This window comes from Propithecus coquereli, unplaced genomic scaffold (genome assembly GCF_000956105.1).
Source record: "Propithecus coquereli isolate 6110/MARCELLA unplaced genomic scaffold, Pcoq_1.0 Scaffold124, whole genome shotgun sequence".
NCBI lineage: Eukaryota > Metazoa > Chordata > Mammalia > Primates > Indriidae > Propithecus > Propithecus coquereli.
In genome coordinates this window covers 1,296,169-1,314,754 of record NW_012136525.1, presented here as the reverse complement: position 1 = coordinate 1,314,754, position 18,586 = coordinate 1,296,169, and the positions used below count along the sequence as shown (strand labels likewise).

Below are 18,586 nucleotides of genomic sequence, written 5' to 3'. Positions count from 1 at the left end.
TTCCTGCTGCCCGGCTTAGTCTGGCTCCTAGAAAACCAGGTGTCCTTTCCCCCAGGTGAGATTATGCTAATGAGAGGACAAGTAAAGCCAAAAACTGGCCAAATTCTTCCCACGATTTTCTTATCGTCCTTCCTTCCCCTTCAAGATTGCAGACCCTGCCTACAATAAAAAAGCAGCTGATAAATTCGTAGGATTATGAATTCTTTCTGCTAACACTCCTTCGAACAACCTTAAATCGCTGATAGTAGCACCCACTCGAACTTTCCTTTTACAGATATATTTCTTCTCATTTCTCTGCAGATTTAATTAATCCCGAGCTGATGCGAGAGCAAAACATAGTGTATTTGCCCTCCCTCAAGGCTTTTCTGGTGGTGTTTTGTCTGTGAAACTAAGAGGCTGTAGCTGCTACACAGGAGGCAAGGCGTAAAAGATGAGCTTAAAAAAAAAAAGAGACGGGGGTGGAGTGACAGGATGTGGTTTTTAAAACGAGGGAGGGCGTTATTGCCTTAGGGTGATAACCAGGGGGGCTGGGGGGAGGGCACTTCTGAAATTCCGATAACGCGAAATTCCCAGTGGTCACGAGGATCGCCGGGGCGGGCGTGGGGTGGGGCTGGGGCTGGTCGCCCTTCCAGGCTCCGCCCTTTGCAGAGATTATAACTGGCGTGACCGCGGCCAGAGCCAGAGATGCTGCAATGGTGAGAGTGGGTTTCCGAGCGATCTGAGGACCTGAAGAAAACTTGCTACCGAGAAGGACGTTTTGAAGGTTTTGTTGGCTGGAAGAGGTATCTCTGGACTCCCACTCCAGATCTTTCTCGAAGATTTGAAAAGAATTAGATTAGGGGCATGGGGTCACACAAGGTAAGAATGTTATAATTTCTGATTATTTTTGCTTGTTCGGGGTACACTCAGAAAGGCAAATCTTGATGGTGATTGCCTTGTTCTGTTTTCTCCCGATTCGCCAAAGCCATCCCGAGGCCTTTTCGTCTCTTCTCCAGCCCGCAGTGCTCTAGTTTCACCGGCTCCCTTTAATGTCGTATTCGATGAAGGATTTATCCCTGTTCCGTTCACCTTCCTATCACAGGAGAGTCCGCTGGAGAAGTTGGGTTTACTTCTCAGGCTTATTTGCGTAACTATACACTACCGAGGCCCAGAGTGGGCTGAGTGTTCGGAGGATCGGGGGCTGCTTGATTGTGTGGGTTACAAGTGTGGGCTCCAGAGCCAGTGCGAAGACTTCTCTGGAAGCATTAGACCTTGAAAGGACCTGGGGTCTGTTTGGGGTGCAGGTCAGTGTCCTGCCATCTGCTCTGTATCCTGTAGGATTCCCTGGATACTAAGGAGAGAGAATTCCGGTTGTCCTTCCTGCTGTGGTTATGATTGTGAGTGCAGGATATAGTAATACATTTTTCTGTGTTGTGTATGCAGTATTTGTAGGGAGAAAGGCATTTTCACTGGGACAAATTTGTTTGAAAACGAAAATAAGAGAAAGGATGGGGAAAATAAGACTGAAGAGTAAAAGGTCCTCCAAGATAGTGAATGATGAGAGGAGAAAGGTTTTTTTGCTAAAAAGGAAAAGGATTTAACAGGAAGAGCTTTGTCCTGGCAGGATCTCTGGGGCACTGATGCTTAGTTGGGACTGAGACGCCTCAAGGCCGACCGGGAGGCTGCGGGCAAGGTCAGCTCCCCAACTGAAGCTCCACACCGCTATCCCAGCTGACCTGAAAGGAAAGGATTTGTGACAGGAAAGGCCGAAGGGAATGGCCGGCCGCAGTAGGGGATGGCCTCAGGCATAGAAATTGAGCTGCCCCGAGGTGAAAAGCCAAAATAATACCCACTTGTCCATTTGAATTATTCCTTGCAAGGTGAGATGACTTTTTGATTCCCCCCACTAAGAAATGTCTCCTATCTGTGGAGTTGGGATTATGCAGAGTGTCCCCCCACATACACACCCGGGTTGGGGGTAGCAGAACAGTATTTAGTAAACGGGAAGACTTTCAAATTTGATCAGGATGCAGTGGGTAGATAGGGTAGGTTACAGGGTCCCGAGAGATAAGAGACTCAGAGACGACACATGCCACTGCCACCACTCCAGCCTCAGTGCGTCTGGGGTACGGCCCCTCCCAGTTCTTGTGCGCCGTTCTGTGCTTATCTTTACCTGGTGCAGGTTTTAAATGCTTCCAAACTGACTAACCCAGTTTCTCTTAACTTCTTCCTTCCCTAATTTTCTTGCCATTTTCCCCAAGTTAACCCTACGTTCTTATCTCCAGATGAGTTCTTCAGTATAACCTATACCTTTATGTTCCCCATTTATTACCTAAATGTCATGAGATTTTTGTCTGTTTCATACCACTCATAGGTCAAGTTCTCCTAATACAGTTCCATAATTGATAAGAGACAATAATCAGTCAAAAGTTTTAAGGATTGTTTCTTCTTTCCTCCTTGTCCTGCCCTGCCCTCAGGTCACCCCATCTCTGATCTTCGCCATTGCCATTGCTACAATCGGCTCTTTCCAGTTTGGCTACAACACCGGAGTCATCAATGCTCCTGAGACGGTAAGTGCCAGGCAAGGAGAGTTAAAATTTGGCATAAGGATGTTACTCTTTTCATTTAAGTAGGATTTAAAGAATTCAGAATTTAAGACAAACTTTGTATCTAGGTTGGCTAAAATGGAAGTGGGAGAATATATTGGTGGGGAAGTCTAGTGGAGTCATTTAATCCAAGCAGAAGGCTCATTTGCTGCCGAACTCGGCCCACACCAGTTCTTACTCTCCTCCTCTCCCCGCATGGTGATACACTCACTGCCTATATTATCCCTTAGGGATAGTTAGTTGCAAAAGGGGATGCTCTTAGGAAAGGGCTGGGGCAGATGATGAACATCAGTGCTGCCACCTACTGGGACTTTCAGGACTAATAAAAAAACGAGTCTTGTAAGACAGTAACATTAACTCCAGAATATCATCTGTCTTTTCCATCCCCATCTAGTCATGCCTTTGATCCTCTACCTGTAAAGTAAAGATAAAGTTGTTCTCTCAGGGAGGAAATGATCCCTAATGTTTGTATCTTTTGTTCTCATCCAACTGTTAACAGTCTGTCCTCCACCCATTTTATATTGCAGATCATAAAGGACTTTCTCAATTACACTTTGGAAGAGCAGCGAGAAAACCATCCCTCAAATGTGTTGCTCACATCCCTCTGGTCCTTGTCTGTAGCCATCTTCTCCGTTGGTGGTATGATTGGCTCCTTTTCCGTTGGACTCTTTGTCAACCGCTATGGCAGGTATTGACCAGAAACTGGGCAAGGAAATGGGCTATACTGGTTGCATTGAGGACAGATATAGAGAATTAGGGCAGGGAGGTGATGGTACATTCGAATGAGAACACTTCAAATTCTAATCAAAGGAAACCTAGTGCAACTGGCCCTGAGTATGACTGCTCTTACTTGGAGCTCTGCTACCCTGCATAGCTTCCACCAGCCTTGCAAGAGATGGGCCATGTGAATTTTTGGTCTTTGAAGTTCAGCTTAGGCTAGTTCAGAGTTATTTTCTAGTAAGCTCAACTGTGGAGTTTCCCAGAAACATGTTTAATTTACAAGGTCTGAAGTTGTTTACTTTTCTGAAAAATTTTGGGGTTTCATACAAGTGTTATCATTATTTTACACAGGATTGGTAGGAAGTATTTTTGTAATTCTTGGTCTGTGGCAAATGTGGATAATGGCCAAATAACCAAATTGAATTCTTCTCCTCAAAAAAGAAAACCAAATCTTTTCATTCTACACTAGTTTAATAATATGTCTTAGAGAGTAGAATATACTTTCAGTAATGACTGGTGAAGAAACCATTTAGTTTGCCAGTTAAATGTTCTTGAAATGTAAATGGAATTCAAGTTTAAAAAAATTAATAAGGCAACCTATTTTATTTGATAATGTTTAATTACTATTATTTTTTAAAGAGGCAGGGGTCTTGTTATATTGCCCAGGCCAGACTCAAGCTCCTGGACTCAAGTGATCCTCCCAACTAGAAATATTCTGATAATAGAAAGTGAAAAACAGAAAAGTTAGACCAAAAGACAAGGAGATAGGAGCCTGGAGAAGAGCAGAATAATGAGGAAAGAAAGGGAGAGATTCAGAGCTTTTCATGTTACTAACCTCACTTTGTCTTTGATTAATGTTACAGGCGCAATTCAATGCTTATTGTGAACCTCTTGGCCATCGCTGGTGGCTGCCTCATGGGGTTCTGTAAATTAGCTGAGTCATTTGAAATGCTGATCCTGGGCCGCTTGGTTATTGGCATCTTCTGTGGACTCTGCACTGGTTTTGTGCCCATGTACATTGGCGAGGTCTCTCCTACTGCCCTACGGGGTGCCTTTGGCACTCTAAACCAGCTGGGCATTGTCATCGGGATCCTGGTAGCCCAGGTACTCTAGAACTTCTCATGCCTAATGAGTGTTGTTACAGTTTCATGGCTCATTAAGAGTTAACATAGGTAAAGCATGTATTCAGTTGCATGTGTAAGTTTCAGATATTATTGTTACTGTAGCTCAAAGATAGTACTAAAAAAGCAGGCAGGTAGAGAAAGGGAAAGAAGCACAATTTATCTTTTTCTGTGGTAAAAAAAAGAGATTTCTGAACTTTTTTTTTAAATGAATTTGGCCTGTGGAGTATGGGTTTTAATAGCATTCTCTTTGGGTTTCTAGATCTTTGGTCTGGAAGTCATCTTGGGGTCTGAAGAGCTATGGCCCGTGCTGTTAGGCTTCACCATCATTCCAGCTATCCTACAAAGTGCAGCCCTTCCATTTTGCCCTGAAAGTCCTAGATTCCTACTCATTAACAGAAAGGAAGAGGAGAGTGCTAAGGAGAGTGAGTATCCTTCACACTTCACTAGAGCAATTGTAGGGTTGTGGTTTGTTTTAAGGATGAGGGTATTGGATCTATTTTTTGTCCTTCCCTTTCCCTGCCCCTCAGAACCCAAGTGGAGAGTCTTCTGATGACTCTTGAGTCAAACTTTCAACCCCTGCAACCCCTAAAAAACGAGGTGAGAAGACAAGCTTAGATGTGGATTTCACTGATCACTTCATCCCGTGTGGCTTCTTCCCGGCTGTCTTATAGGAAAAATGAATTTGGGGCAGCACATTGTCTTTATCCTTTCCTCTGTTCTTTCCACCAGTCCTGCAGCGGTTGTGGGGCACCCAGGATGTGTCCCAGGACATCCAGGAGATGAAAGATGAGAGTACCAGGATGGCACAAGAAAAGCGAGTCACTGTGCTAGAGCTCTTTAGAGCTCCCAGCTACCGACAGCCCATTATCATTTCCGTCGTGCTCCAGCTCTCTCAGCAGCTCTCTGGAATCAATGCTGTGAGTACCTACTTTTGGGTCAAAGGCCTCCTACAGTATTTCACTTAAAGCATTCACCAGGGGGGGTGGCATTAGTCATGGCTCACCCTCTTATAGAGAGGCTGCCACAGAGCAGCCACTCAGACAATGTAGATTATCCAGGTTTTGATTGGGTTTTGTTTTTTATTTCTTAAAATTATATCGTAGTATATATTTTACATGTGTAAAATGAGAAAGTACATAAAATGAAAAATTTAAGTCACGCTTAGTCTTGGAACTTACGGTTAACATCATTTGTCCTCTTTATTATTTCTTTTTTTTTTTTTTACCCCTCCTTTTTTTTCCGCTTTTTTTTTTTGAGACACAGTCTCACTATGTTGCCTGGGCTAGAGTGCCGTGGTGTCAGCCTAGCTCACAGCAACCTCAAACTCCTGGGCTCAAGCCGTCCTCCTGCCTCAGCCTCCCGAGTAGCTGGGACTACAGACATGCGCCCCATGCCCGGCTAGTTTTTTCTATATATTTTTAGTTGTCCAATTAATTTCTTTCTATTTTTAGTAGAGATGGGGTCTTGCTCTTGCTCAGGCTGGTTTCGAACTCCTGAGCTCAAACAATCCGCCGGCCCCGGCCTCCCAGAGAGCTAGGATTACAGGCGTGAGCCACTGCGCCCGGCCTCCAGTCTTCTTTAACTCTGATCTTACCTTACATGCTGTCATCAATGGTAATGTAGGCCATACAACCTAAGTATTCCTAGATTTTACATGCCTTGACTTTTTACCAGGACTTTACAGTCTAAAATCAGTGTAAGACCCTGGGGTACAAATAGGAAATCTCTGGAGGCACACTGGCAACTTGAAGAGCACCCTTGTCCCACTCTAAATGCTGCTGCATCCCCCTGAGGGTTTTCCACTAGTCTTCGATCAATGTGATTAAATCATTTTGTGACAAAGGATTTTGCGAAACACGCTTGATGCTCAAAATAATAAGTTTGGTTCTGGGCCTTTTCTCCTGCCTGACACACCAGAATATTTGTATTTAAGTAGCAGTGCCTCTCAGGAGGGGTTAGAGGCTGCTTGGGTGCAGCGGCACACCCCTGTAGTCCCAGCTACTCAGGGGGCTGAGGTGGGAGTATCGCTTGAGGCCAGGAGTTCAAGTGTGGCCTGGGCAATGTAGTGAGACCCTGTCTCTTAAAAAAAAAAAGAAGAACCTAAGTAGAAAGATACAGTAGTTGAGAAAGCCACCTAGGTGATTTTGATGGATCCCAGTCTCAAATTTCCTCATTTGAAAATGATAGTGTAGGCAATATTTTACATTACTGGAATAAAATATACTCCCAAGACTTGCCAGAGGAGCAGGGCTGGGACTGTAGTGAGGCAGGTGAGGCACCCAGCGGCAAGTGCAGCTCTGAGAAGGAGCCCTGAGAACACACCTGAGGCACCTCCCTGGCTGCTTCACCCCAACCCTGGCCCTGCAAAACAGGATCAGGAAAAGATCATGGAAAAGCACCAATGACAGATGATCACTCTGCAGGACAGACTCTTCCCACTTCAGGAAATGGTGTGTAAAGTCATTGTTGACTAAGATGGCTCCCAACTTAGTCAATGAGCAGATTTGGCCCTGGGCATAACCTAACCCAGAGCTGGCTACACCACAGTTATGGGGGGCCGGATTCCTGAATCAGCTGAATCAAGAATCTCTCCTATGAGGAGCCTAGAAATTGTGTGTAAAAAAATAAATGTGACGCACAGCAGGCTTGGAAATCACTTTTCCAACCTACTTTTGGACAGTGTTTTCTAATTTCCCTTAAAGGCAGATGGATAAGCAGTTGGATAGTGTTTAGCTAGCAGAGTAAATTGCTTTTAGGTGAGATGATGTAGGGGTTAGCTTGCCTAGCTTGATGGCACTAGATAGAAAGGTAATTTTACTGTAAGAAGTTTGCCTGAGAAGTGAACGTACACATTATGTTTTTGATGTGTAGACATTTTGATACGGAAGAGAATTGGCATAACTGTCCATGGCTGATTTTAACTCTTCAAATGTCTTTCCCCACAAGCTTGATGTCATCATAAAATATTGGGATTTTCTTTTTAGCAGTCTTAATTCGCTCCAGAACATCAGTTTTTGCGAATTGAGGATGACACTACAGATCAGTTTCAAAAGCACAACTGTAATCTTATTTTAGAAAATATCAATATACAGAGTGTCCATCTCAGGCATTAGGGATTTGAAGAGTTGTTTCTTGAGAAGGTAAATCCCAATGTAGAGGTATATATTCATCAAAAAGACTGAATAATGTTGCTGTGGAGGCAGATACTGTGGGTGAAATAAACCAAACCTGGCTGATCTAGATAATGTTCTCTTGTTACCTTGAGGTCTTAGTATGGTTTTGTTTTTTATGAGACAGTCTCCAGGCTAGAGTGCAGTGGCACAATAATAGCTCACTGCAGCCTCAAACTCATGGGCTCCAGCGATCCTCCCACCTCAGCCTCCCAAGTAGCTGGGACTACAGGCGTGTATCACCATACCTGGCTAATTTTTTACTTTTTGTAGAGACAGAGTCTCTATGTTGCCCAGGCTGGTCTCAAACTCCTGGCCTCAAGCCATCTCCTGACAAAGTGCTGGGAGTACAGGCATGAGCCACCACACCCAACATTTTGATATCTCTTTAACAGATGGACACTACAAAAAAAAACTTTTTTCCTTGGGGCCACGGTGTTTTATTACAAAAATAGTATAAAAACTTTGAAAGCAAAACAATCCTTTCTAATTTAATGAAAAAATTTTTATTGTTTTCTGTGTGTGAGTTGTATGCAATTTAAAGATCTCATGGCTCCCAAGGTGAAGAGATGTGTGAGTTATATATGCTTCATGAGGCCCCGTGCTCAAAACTAGCATGAGTTAATACAACTCACATGGCAGATAATGTGTTAATTATGGTAGTTATAGCAACCCTACATTTTAGCATAGTGTCTAGTAAATAATGAAAATAGTATATATTAAATAGTAATTTATTTAATAGTAATATGTTAAATAAAAATAGTCATTATTATTCCCTTGGAAAGGGCCTAGAGCTAGGAAATGCAGCCCAAGCTCTGCTTAGTAAATAAGCAGGCTAAGGTTATTGAGTTTGTTCACTGTCAGGTTGAGACATCATTGTGCCTATCAGTGCTTTGAGAGTTTGGGGAAGAGTCCATTGAAAAAGCACTTAGAAAAAGCACTGGAACCTTTATATATATTAGTGAAGTGAACGTAAGTAAGACTAAATAGAGCAGTGGGAATAAGCATAGTTAAAGGAAAAAAGTGGAAGTGAGAAGCTAGAATTGAGAAGAATTAAGAGGAGAATGGAGACAGGTACAGAAGGTAATTCATTTGCAGAAAGGATATTGTGATAAAACAAAAACCCTGGAAAAAGGACAACTTACCTGCTGGGACTTCTAAGTTTATTTTTTGCAGTTCAGTGTAACTGGTATGCACAGTTGTGTCAAAGTTGTGTCTTGTTTTCTGTCAGGTGTTCTATTACTCAACGGGAATCTTCAAGGATGCAGGTGTTGAGGAGCCGATCTATGCCACCATCGGTGCTGGTGTGGTTAATACTATCTTCACTGTAGTTTCTGTAAGTTGAGTGGTTTGATGATTTGCGGGTGCGGTGGGCAGAAAAGAATTCTTGCTACAGATGTTCAAAGATGGATTGCATGTCCTTCAGCCTCCCTATCATCCATCATCTAGGAACGTTTTTTGTTATTTAATTCCTCTTTGGGAAAAAGAGATACTTTGAATGGAGGTGGGTGTAAGTCTTCACTCTTCAAGCAAATATGGAATGGATGGGAAGGGGGGAAGTATAGAAGAGATTATACAGGATGCTTTAAACTTCAAAATAGGCTGGGCGAGGTGGCTCATGCCTGTAATCCTAGCACTCTCCAGGGGCCAAGGCAGGAGGATTGCTTGAGCTCAGGAGTTCGAGACCAGCCTGAGACCAGCCTAAGCAAGAGCGAGAACCCCGTCTCTGCTAAAAATAGAAAAATTAGCTGGTTGTCGTGGCGCAGGCCTGTAGTCCCAGCTACATGGGAGGCTGAGGTAGGAGGTTTGCTTGAGCCCAGGAATTGGAGATTGCAATGAGCCATGATGATACCACTGCATTGTAGCCTAGGCAAGAGAATAGGACCCTGTCTCAAAAAAAAAAAAATTAAAAAAATAAACTTCAAATTGGTAAAGAAGGAGGTGTGTCTATAACAAGTACCCTGCTATGGGTGAGGCACATTTCAGGTACCCTATACCGTATTTTCATGGAAGGGAAAACAGAAGTTTCATGTTATATTATTATTCTTTTAGCTGTTTCTGGTGGAAAGGGCAGGAAGAAGGACTCTACATATGATAGGCCTTGGCGGGATGGCTTTCTGCTCCGTCCTCATGACTGTTTCTTTGTTACTAAAGGTGAGTGCTCTTTGAGTGAAGAAAAAGGAGGGAAGGAGGAAAAGAGAGAAGTTACAGTTGACTTTCTGTGACAGAGGGGGTGGGTTGTTGAGTTTGGAGATCATCAATACAGTCAAATTTGAGAGAACCAAGATGCCCAGAGCTTTTAAGAAAGGTTTATTGTCAGAGATAAACTATTATAAACTATTACCTTCATATAGCATTATAGCTTGTAAAATAAATTAGCTAATTCTTAAAATAATGTTAAGGCAATCCCATTTCATAGATGATGAAGTGGTCTCAGTGCAAAACGACGTATGTGAGATGACATAGCTGGGATTTAAAAGCCCAAGGTCTTTAATGCAAGGCCAGTAACTGCATGGTACCACAGGGCAGCAGATACTTGCCATTTCGTCAGCACTCTTCTCTGAGAAGTGGATCCTAGGTCATGCTGTCCTTAATACTAACTTTCCTCTATTCCTTCCCCTTACAGGATACGTATGGGTGGATGAGCTTCGTCTGTATTGGGGCTATCTTGGTCTTTGTGGCCTTCTTTGAAGTTGGCCCAGGCCCCATCCCCTGGTTTATTGTGGCCGAACTCTTCAGCCAGGGACCCCGCCCAGCTGCAATGGCAGTGGCTGGTTGTTCCAACTGGACCTCCAACTTTTTAGTTGGATTGCTCTTCCCCTCTGCTGCAGTAAGTAAACTCAGCTTATCTTAAAACCATCCCATTTAAGCTAACATGTTTAAAATACACCTTAATGGGAGGCTGAGGCAGAAGGATCGCTTGAGCCCAGGAGTCTGAGGTTGCTGTGAGCTAGGCTGACGCCACGGCACTCTAGCCCGGGCAACAGAGCAAGACTCTGTCTCAAAAAAAAAAAAATACACCTTCATAATACAGTAGTCCCTCCTCATCCACAGATGCAGTTACCTATGGTCCAAAACATTAAATGGAAAATTCCAGAATTAAACAATTCATAAGTTTTAAATTTTGCACTGTTCTCAGTAGCCTGATGAAATCTCCTCCATCCAGCCGGAGACTTGAATTATCCGTTTGTCCGGAGGATCCACACTGTGTCTGCACTCCCCGCCTGTTAGTCACTTCAGTAGCCGTCTCAGTTCTGAGACCATCTGTCACGCTTTTGCAGTGTTTGTGTTCAAGTCACCCTTATTTTACTTCATGATTGGCCCCAAAGTGCAAGAGTAGTGATGTTGGCAGTTCAGATATGCCAAAGAGAAGCCGTGAAGGGCTTCCTTTAGGTGAAAAGGTGAAAGTTCTCCACTTAATTTGAAAGAAAAAAAATCGTAGCTGAGGTCACTAAGATCTATGGTAAGAACTAATCATCTGTCCATAAAATTACAAAGAAGAAGAAAAAAATTTGCGCCAGTTTTGCTGTCACACCTCAAACTGCAAAAGTTACGGCCACGGTGTATGATAGGTGCTTAGTTAAGATGGAAAAGGCATTAAATGTGCATGGAAGACATGCACAGAAACATACTCCAATTGACAACGACAAGGTTTGGTGCTACCCACAGTTTCAGGCATCCACTGGGAGTTTTGGAACATATGCCCCGTGGATAAGGGAGATCTAGTCCATGGGGGATGTCATTCCAATACCACTGGTGGATGCCTGAAGCCTTGGATAGTATCAAACCCTACATACACTGTACTGTTTTTTCTTGTGCATACATACCTATGATAAAGTTTAATTTATGAATTGGGCACAGTAAGAGATTAAAATAGAACAGTTATAACAAAATACTGCAATAAAATTATGTGGATGTGGTGTCTTTCTCTCTCCTACTCAGATGTCTTATTGTACTATATTCATCCTTCTTTTTCTTGTGATCTGTCGATCTGCCAACCAGGAGGGCTCCTAAGTGACTAGCAGATGGGTAGCATATACAGCATGGATACACTGGACAAAGGGAGAATTCATGTCCCAGGCGAGATGGTACAAGATTTCATTACATTACTCAGAATGACATGCAATTTAAAACTTACGAATTGTTTATTTCTGGAATTTTCCATTTAATATTTTTGGACCACAGGTACCTGAAACTACAGACTGTGAAACCACAGATAAGGGGGGAACTACTGTAATTACTGATGCCGTGAAGGATTGGGTATCAAGGGCTTTAAACCAGATTTTCTCATTTTCAATGACATGGTTCATCAATTACCAGATTTTTATATCAACCTTCCTTTTTTCTATCCTTTCACTAGTTCTATTTAGGAGCCTACGTTTTTATTGTCTTCACTGGCTTCCTCATTACCTTCTTGATCTTCACCTTCTTCAAAGTCCCCGAGACCCGTGGCAGGACTTTTGAGGATATTACGCGGGCCTTTGAAGGGCAGGCTGCAGAAAGAGCTGGGAAAGCCTCCAACATGGAAATGAATAGCATCGAGCCTTTTAAGGAGACCACCACCCATGTCTAAGCCATGCCTCCTTCCACCTCCCTCCCAACATGGAAAAGCAACCTCTCCCTCACGGAGGGAGAGACCTCATCAGGATGAACCCAAGACTGCTTTTGACTGCTGCTACTTGACTCCTTTCTCATCCCGCACACTCCATGAGCACTCCAAATGCTGGGGTTAGTTGGATTCTCAATGGCTTTTTAAATGTTTCGTTTCTTGGACATTCTCTTCTGTTTAGGAGAGACCAAATGAACCTACCTTCATTTCAGGAGGCATTGGCCGCTTGGCATATGACAACTTTGCCAGCTCTTCCTCCCTTAGGTTCTCATTGCCCCACAAGGGCTTGTAGGGGAGAAGGAGTAAGGTGCAATTCCCCCAACCTCAGACTTACCAGGAAGCAGATGCACGTAAGAGTGTGGAAGGCAGAGGGGGATCAAATAAGAGCACCTTCCTCACTTCTGTACAGCTCTGCACAGCAAGTTAACTTGAGTTTTATTTATTTTACCTTCTGGTTTTATTGCATAAATATTTATTTTTTTAAGTGTAAAGTAATCTTACCAAATAATGAAAACATAAGGAAATTGAGGTTAGAGGGAGGTGTTTAAAGAGAGGTTATAGAGATTTGATGCTAGAGAGGTTAAGGTGCAATAAGAAGGGAAGAATTGAGGGAAAAATGTAGCTCGATATTGGGGGTATGTGATGTGGTGCCTGAGGTTTTTATGTTGCTCCTTAACAGTTTCTGTCCTTCAAGTGGAAACTCTTTTAAGTTTAATTTCTCAGAAAAGTCATGTGCCTGCATTAAAAAAGCTACTGATTTCCTTTGGAATTTTTTTCTTTAAGATTATAGTTTATATGTAGTATTACTTGAAATGTAGGATTAACTAAGATGGGCATTGTCGTTACTGGCGGTTGATGAGTTCTAATTTTGGATGGAGTCCAGAAAAGGGAAAAGTTGTTTCTAGAAAGCCTCTTCCCCCACACTGGACCAAACAACTCCTTCCCCTTGTTGTAGGCTCATATTTAAGTAATCCCCACCACCCGTCTGGTGGGAGAGCCCTTCAGATGGGAAACCTAAAATAACTGGTTCTTGGTAGAGGTTCCGTATTTCTCCATTTTGTTCTTCAGAGATTTTAGGTGTTAGTTTTTGTTTTGCTTTAATCTGTAGTTTAAAAGGAATTCAGAGGTGAATGTGGTAGCTAACTTAGAATTTGTAACCTCAGCTCTGGGAGAGGATTTTTCCTGAACGATTATTATCTAGTTTAAGTATGTTTTTGCTTTAGGGTTATGGCGTGCTTGTCTGTCTGTTACCGTGGTACTGTGTCAAGTGCCCTTTGGGAACTTGAATCTTTCCAGTAGAACACAGTTGAAATAGTATGAGTCAATGTGCAGTGTAGCCCACACTTGAGAGTATGAATGTATGTGCACTGTCACTTTGCTCTGGGTGGAAGTAGTTTGTTGGTGACTTGTTTCCTCTGTTCTTATAGCCTGCTTTTGGACAGAATGTTTTAAAACTCACCCCTTCATCCCTAGATATTTAAATAACACTGCTTCTGCTGGATGGAATTTGTATCCAGAACTTCAGAATTCAGACTCATCTGGCTGCCTTTCCAGGCAATGAGGGGAGAACTTCCTAAATATTGAGGTTGAGGGTGGAGGGCTCAGCCTCATGCCAGATTCAGACAGTGGGAATAGGAAAAGTGTGAACTCAGGGCATTGGCCTCTTGGGTGACCTGGAGAGGGACTTTGGGGGAGGGGGAGGCATTCTTTTAAGGGAATAAGAAACAAACAGAAGGCTTCTACCTCTGGAGCTTTTCAAAGGGTTAGAGGAGACGCAGGGATTTCCTCCCACCACAGGTCATGGACACCTCTCCTGTCATCTCCGAGTTCTGCAGTATTTTTACAGATGGAGATGGGACCTGATGACTCTCACCCTCTCTTCCCTTTTCCGTGTGTTGTTTGAGCTCCCTTTCCTCCTTGGTGCTTATTCCAGACCCTTTAGCCAAACCCTTGTGAACAACAGTATTTAGTCTTCAGTTCTCACCATTCCCTCTGGTCATTGAGCCTTGGGATAAAACCTCTTGTAGCTATGGAGCACGGTTTTGTTGGAAAAGGTGACTTTCCTCTAATTGCACCTCTACTTCTGGCTCCTCAGCTGGGTTGGTGGTAAGGCAGGGTGGAAATTTTCCCATTTCTCTGTGACCAGATTGTGAATATTTCTATATGGATTTTCTATTATTAATGTTACTGTGGTTCTCTGTTTAAAAATAAAAATTCTGAATGTACATATGACATCGTGGGCGCATTATTTATTTTCTGTCCTTCTTGTAACAATAAAATCAGCTTTAAATCAGTACCTGTTGTGACCTGGAGCAAGCAACTTTCTTAGAGTCATGTGTAGAAAAGTAGCAGCAATATGTGTTTATTATACAGATTAAATAGAAAAGCATTCACACATTACTTTTCATACTTAATAAATTATGTAGTGGTTCACGCCTGTAATCCTGTCGCTCTGGAGGCCGAGGTGAGGGGATTGCTTGAAGTCAGGAGTTCAAGACCAGCCTGAGCAAGAGCAAGACCCCCGTCTCTACTAAAAATAGAAAAAATTAGCCAGGCACGGTGGTGCGTGCCAGTAGTCCCAGGTACTCAGGAGGCTGAGGCAGGAGGATCGCTTGAGCCCAGGAGTTTGAGGTTGCTGTGAGCTAGGCTGACGCCACAGCACTCTAGCCCATATGACAGAGCAAGACTTTGTCTCAAAAAATAATGTTGCTTTTTTTCCCCCAGTGAGAATTAACCATTTTCTTGTTTTTCTCTAGTGTTCTTTTTTACTTCCTCCAGTCTTTGCTCTCTAAAATTCATCCTACACTACTGTCAGGGGATCTATATGACATAAGGTCTTCCCTCTATATCCATGGGGGATTGGCTCCAGGACACCACCCCACCAGATACCAAAATCTAGGGATGCTTACTTATGTCCATATAAAATGGCATATTTGCAGATAATCTATGCATATCCTCCCATATACTTTAAATCATCTCTAAATTACTTATAAGACCTAATACCATGTAAATGCTATGTGAAAAATTATTATACTGTATTGTTTTTTGTTTGTATTTTTTTTTTTTTTTGAGACAGAGTCTCACTCTGTTGCCCGGGCTAGAGTGCCGTGGCGTCAGCCTAGCTCACAACAACCTCAAACTCCTGGGCTCAAGCAATCCTTCTGCCTCAGCCTCCCGAGTAGCTGGGACTACAGGCATGCGCCACCATGCCTGGCTAATTTTTTTCTGTATATTTTTAGTTGTCCGATTAATTTCTTTCTTTTTTTAGTAGAGACAAGGTCTCGCTCTTGCTCAGGCTGGTTTTGAACTCCTGAGCTCAAACAATCCGCCTGCCTCGGCCTCCCAGAGTGCTAGGATTACAGGCGTGAGCCACCACGCCTGGCCTGTTTGTATTTTTAATTTAGTTTTTTCAAAGATTTTTGATCTGCCGTTGGTAGAATCTGCAGATACGAAGGGTGAACCATGTATCACTATCCTCCTTAAAATCCTTCAATAGCTTCCAGTCAACTACAGAAAAAACTTAAGGCCCCTAGAGGATTACACAACCCCTTCACAGCAAGGTAACTGCTACCTTTTCAGTTTGATTTACCATTTATTTCTTAGCTCCTATTTAGATAAAATACCTCACCCTCTAACGAATTCTTTCACACTTCAGTGCCTTCATCTGTAAGTTTCGACACTCCATTCACATACTGAAAATGTTTGAGTGGCTACCTTTATTGCAACTTAGCCCAGGCGTGAGTGCCACAAAGCCTTCTTATTCCCAAAACGTTCCTTACACTGTAGTACTGTGTATGTTGGAGTAAAAGGATGATACCCCTGACTGTCCCCAAAGAGCCTAGTGAGTACATCCTTTTCTCCATGATCCATTGTCTTATCTCCCTTTCTCCACCTTCGCTTCCTTATAATTCATTCTCTACATAACCAGAGTGATCTTTTAGAATCATCATGGTACTTCCCTATGTAAAGCCTTCCAATTACATCTTACCACTTAAAGTGTTAATAATGTCCAGACTCCTTTACCAAAGCCGATAAATCTGGTGACCATGTGTGCCAGTTTAAACTGCTTTCATTCATTCTCAAAACTTCCCTGACTATAAGTTACAGTTACCCCACCTAAAAGGCTTGCCGCCTCTTCAACTTCATCTCTTGGTAACCCTCCTTCCTCACTGAAGTCAAACCCCACCGGTCTTTCTAGTTCTCATGAAGTTCCTTATCACTTACACTTGTCCCCTCGTGCTTCGAATATTCTACCTCAAAGTTTTGCATGGTAGATCTTAATTAACAATCTCTCTAGAATATAAGCACCATAAAAAGCAAGTACCTTGTCTGTCTTGTTCATGCCTAGAAAACTGGCTGACATATAGTTGATATTTATTAAGTGTATCAGTCTGGATCCTATCAGGAGACAGAAACCACACATTGGTTTAAACAGGGAAGGTGTAATATAAAGAGTATCCAGTTATAATAAAAGCAACTAGGGCTGAGGGTGCTTACCCAAGGAAGAACAAGCTCCAAAGGGAGGCCACCTCCATTTCCCCAGTCCTGAGGTTCACACCTTACTGGAGAAGGTATAGTTGCAGCCCACTGGATAGCAGAGAAATTTGGCAGTTTGCCCAGGCCAATGCTGGTGTGCAATTCTTGGGCAAGCAGGAACAACTCAGGTAAGCCACAGCAGGTAACCAGACACGAGGTGTGCACAGTGAGTTGGGGCACTAGTGTGGGTAGGAGGCCTGGAGTGCGGTGTCCCAGTCAAAGTGATCCCCAGGCCAGGGTGTGGCTGGGGCAGGTTACCACCACATGTCCTCTCACCTACACTGCTGACTTACGGTGTAGCCACTGGAACCCGCAAGATAGTCCCCCTTCCTCCTGCAACATCTTTCCAGCACCATCTACTGAGAAAGCATCAGGTTTACTTAACACTCTAAATGGGAAATGCTTAAAGGAATTTCATCCGTTAAAAAGCAGGTATTGAAGGGTGAATTTGGAGCTGACAGACCATAAATTGCTAACTGGCCCAGTGAGTGTTAAATGGCCAGATGGATAACAGTGGTCTTTGAAAGGATTTCCTCCTTTCGCACCTGCCAAAACCCCTTTGCTTTAGACAAAATTCAAGTTGCAGCTTGTCACTTTTTTTTGAACTAAAAGTGTTTGTTGCAGACACCTGGCCAAGCTTCCGAGCAGCTGCAGTTGAGATTGGGCTGGGCAGGTGCGACAAGGAAAAGATAAAGGGAGAGGCTCTGGGCCTGGAGCGACGGAGCTGCACCAGGATGCACCGACTGCAGGTGAGGCTTGTGCGGTCCGGCTCCGGCTCCACATCGTGGACCTTCATCACGCCGTCTTCGTACCACCATGAGCTATGCGGACGGAAAGAACGGCACCAACCAATCATTAAGTAACAAATGCGTCTTTTTGATCAGCGGGCCAGCGCTGCGGTGGCATGGCTGAACTGTGGGTCCTGCCACACGTCCACCTTCCTCCTCCGGGCCTGGCCCCGCTCCCTGGGGTACCAGGCTGCGGACCCACTGCGGCCGCCCCCACCCGCAGCAGAGAGCCGGCCAGCCTCTCCCACTCCGCCGGCGCCGAGAGCCCCGCAGCCCTGCGAAAGGCCTGCTGGGCAGCGCTGTGGGCCCCCCGCGAGTCCCCGCCACCGTGCAGGCGCGGGCGGCTGCGGAAACCTGTCGTTCTTACTCCGTTTCGCTCACGAACATTAAACCCATTCTTTGCTCTGACCCAGGATATGCCTGGAAGCCAGCAAACCTTCGAATGCAGGTAAGTGACTTTAACTAACTGCCCTTTCTGGATTGCTCTAGGTTTTGTGACTTCATTGATAGCATTCAGTCATCAGAGTTGGGATAGATTTCAGATATTAAATTCGCATCTCTCCTTTTTGAGACAGGGTCTCACTCTGTCACCCAGGCTAGCGTGCAGTGACGTCAAGCTCACTGCAACCTCCAACTCCTGGGCTCAAGCGATCCTCCAGCCTCAGCCTCCTGAGTAGCTGGGACTACAGGCATGTGCCGCCATGCCCGGCTAATTTTTTCTATTTTTAGTACAGAGGGGTCTTGTTCTTGCTCAGGCTGGTCTCGAACTCCTGACCTCAAACTATCCTCCTGCCTCAGCCTCCCAGAGTGCTAGGATTACAGGCATGAGCCACCGTGCCTGGCCCAAATCTCATTTTGTAAGTGGGGAAATTGAGGCCCAGAGAGGTTAATACTTTCCCAGTCAATCACTGGCAAAGCTGGAATTAGCATCTTTATCTCCTCACCAAATGCTCAATGATTGGAATAAAGTGAAGTAGCCAACAAGGTATAGGTGCCAGTTTATTTGTACTTTTTCCAAAATGTTTTCTTTTCTTTTCTTTTTTTTTTTTTTTGA

The 18,586-nt window shown here is 43.8% G+C and overlaps 1 protein-coding gene across 1 annotated transcript; it reads left to right on the top strand.

The window, feature by feature from the left end:
* The first annotated feature begins 680 nt into the window (after positions 1-680).
* On the top strand, positions 681-12,977 carry SLC2A3 (solute carrier family 2 (facilitated glucose transporter), member 3). Its single transcript, XM_012637870.1, has 10 exons — positions 681-858; positions 2,457-2,549; positions 3,113-3,273; positions 4,169-4,409; positions 4,689-4,851; positions 5,159-5,346; positions 8,831-8,935; positions 9,652-9,753; positions 10,226-10,429; positions 11,960-12,977. The coding sequence occupies exons 1-10, from the start codon at positions 844-846 to the stop codon at positions 12,170-12,172; spliced, it is 1,485 nt and encodes a 494-aa protein (XP_012493324.1). The 5' UTR covers positions 681-843; the 3' UTR covers positions 12,173-12,977.
* The last annotated feature ends 5,609 nt before the right edge of the window (positions 12,978-18,586 follow it).

What these genes read in the sequence shown, in the direction of transcription:
- SLC2A3 (XM_012637870.1), top strand. An exon ending in TTTGTCAACCGCTATGGCAG is followed by an intron (nt 3,274 to 4,168) that starts GTATTGACCAGA and finishes TTAATGTTACAG; the next exon opens with GCGCAATTCAATGCTTATTG. An exon ending in CTATCTTCACTGTAGTTTCT is followed by an intron (nt 8,936 to 9,651) that starts GTAAGTTGAGTG and finishes TTATTCTTTTAG; the next exon opens with CTGTTTCTGGTGGAAAGGGC.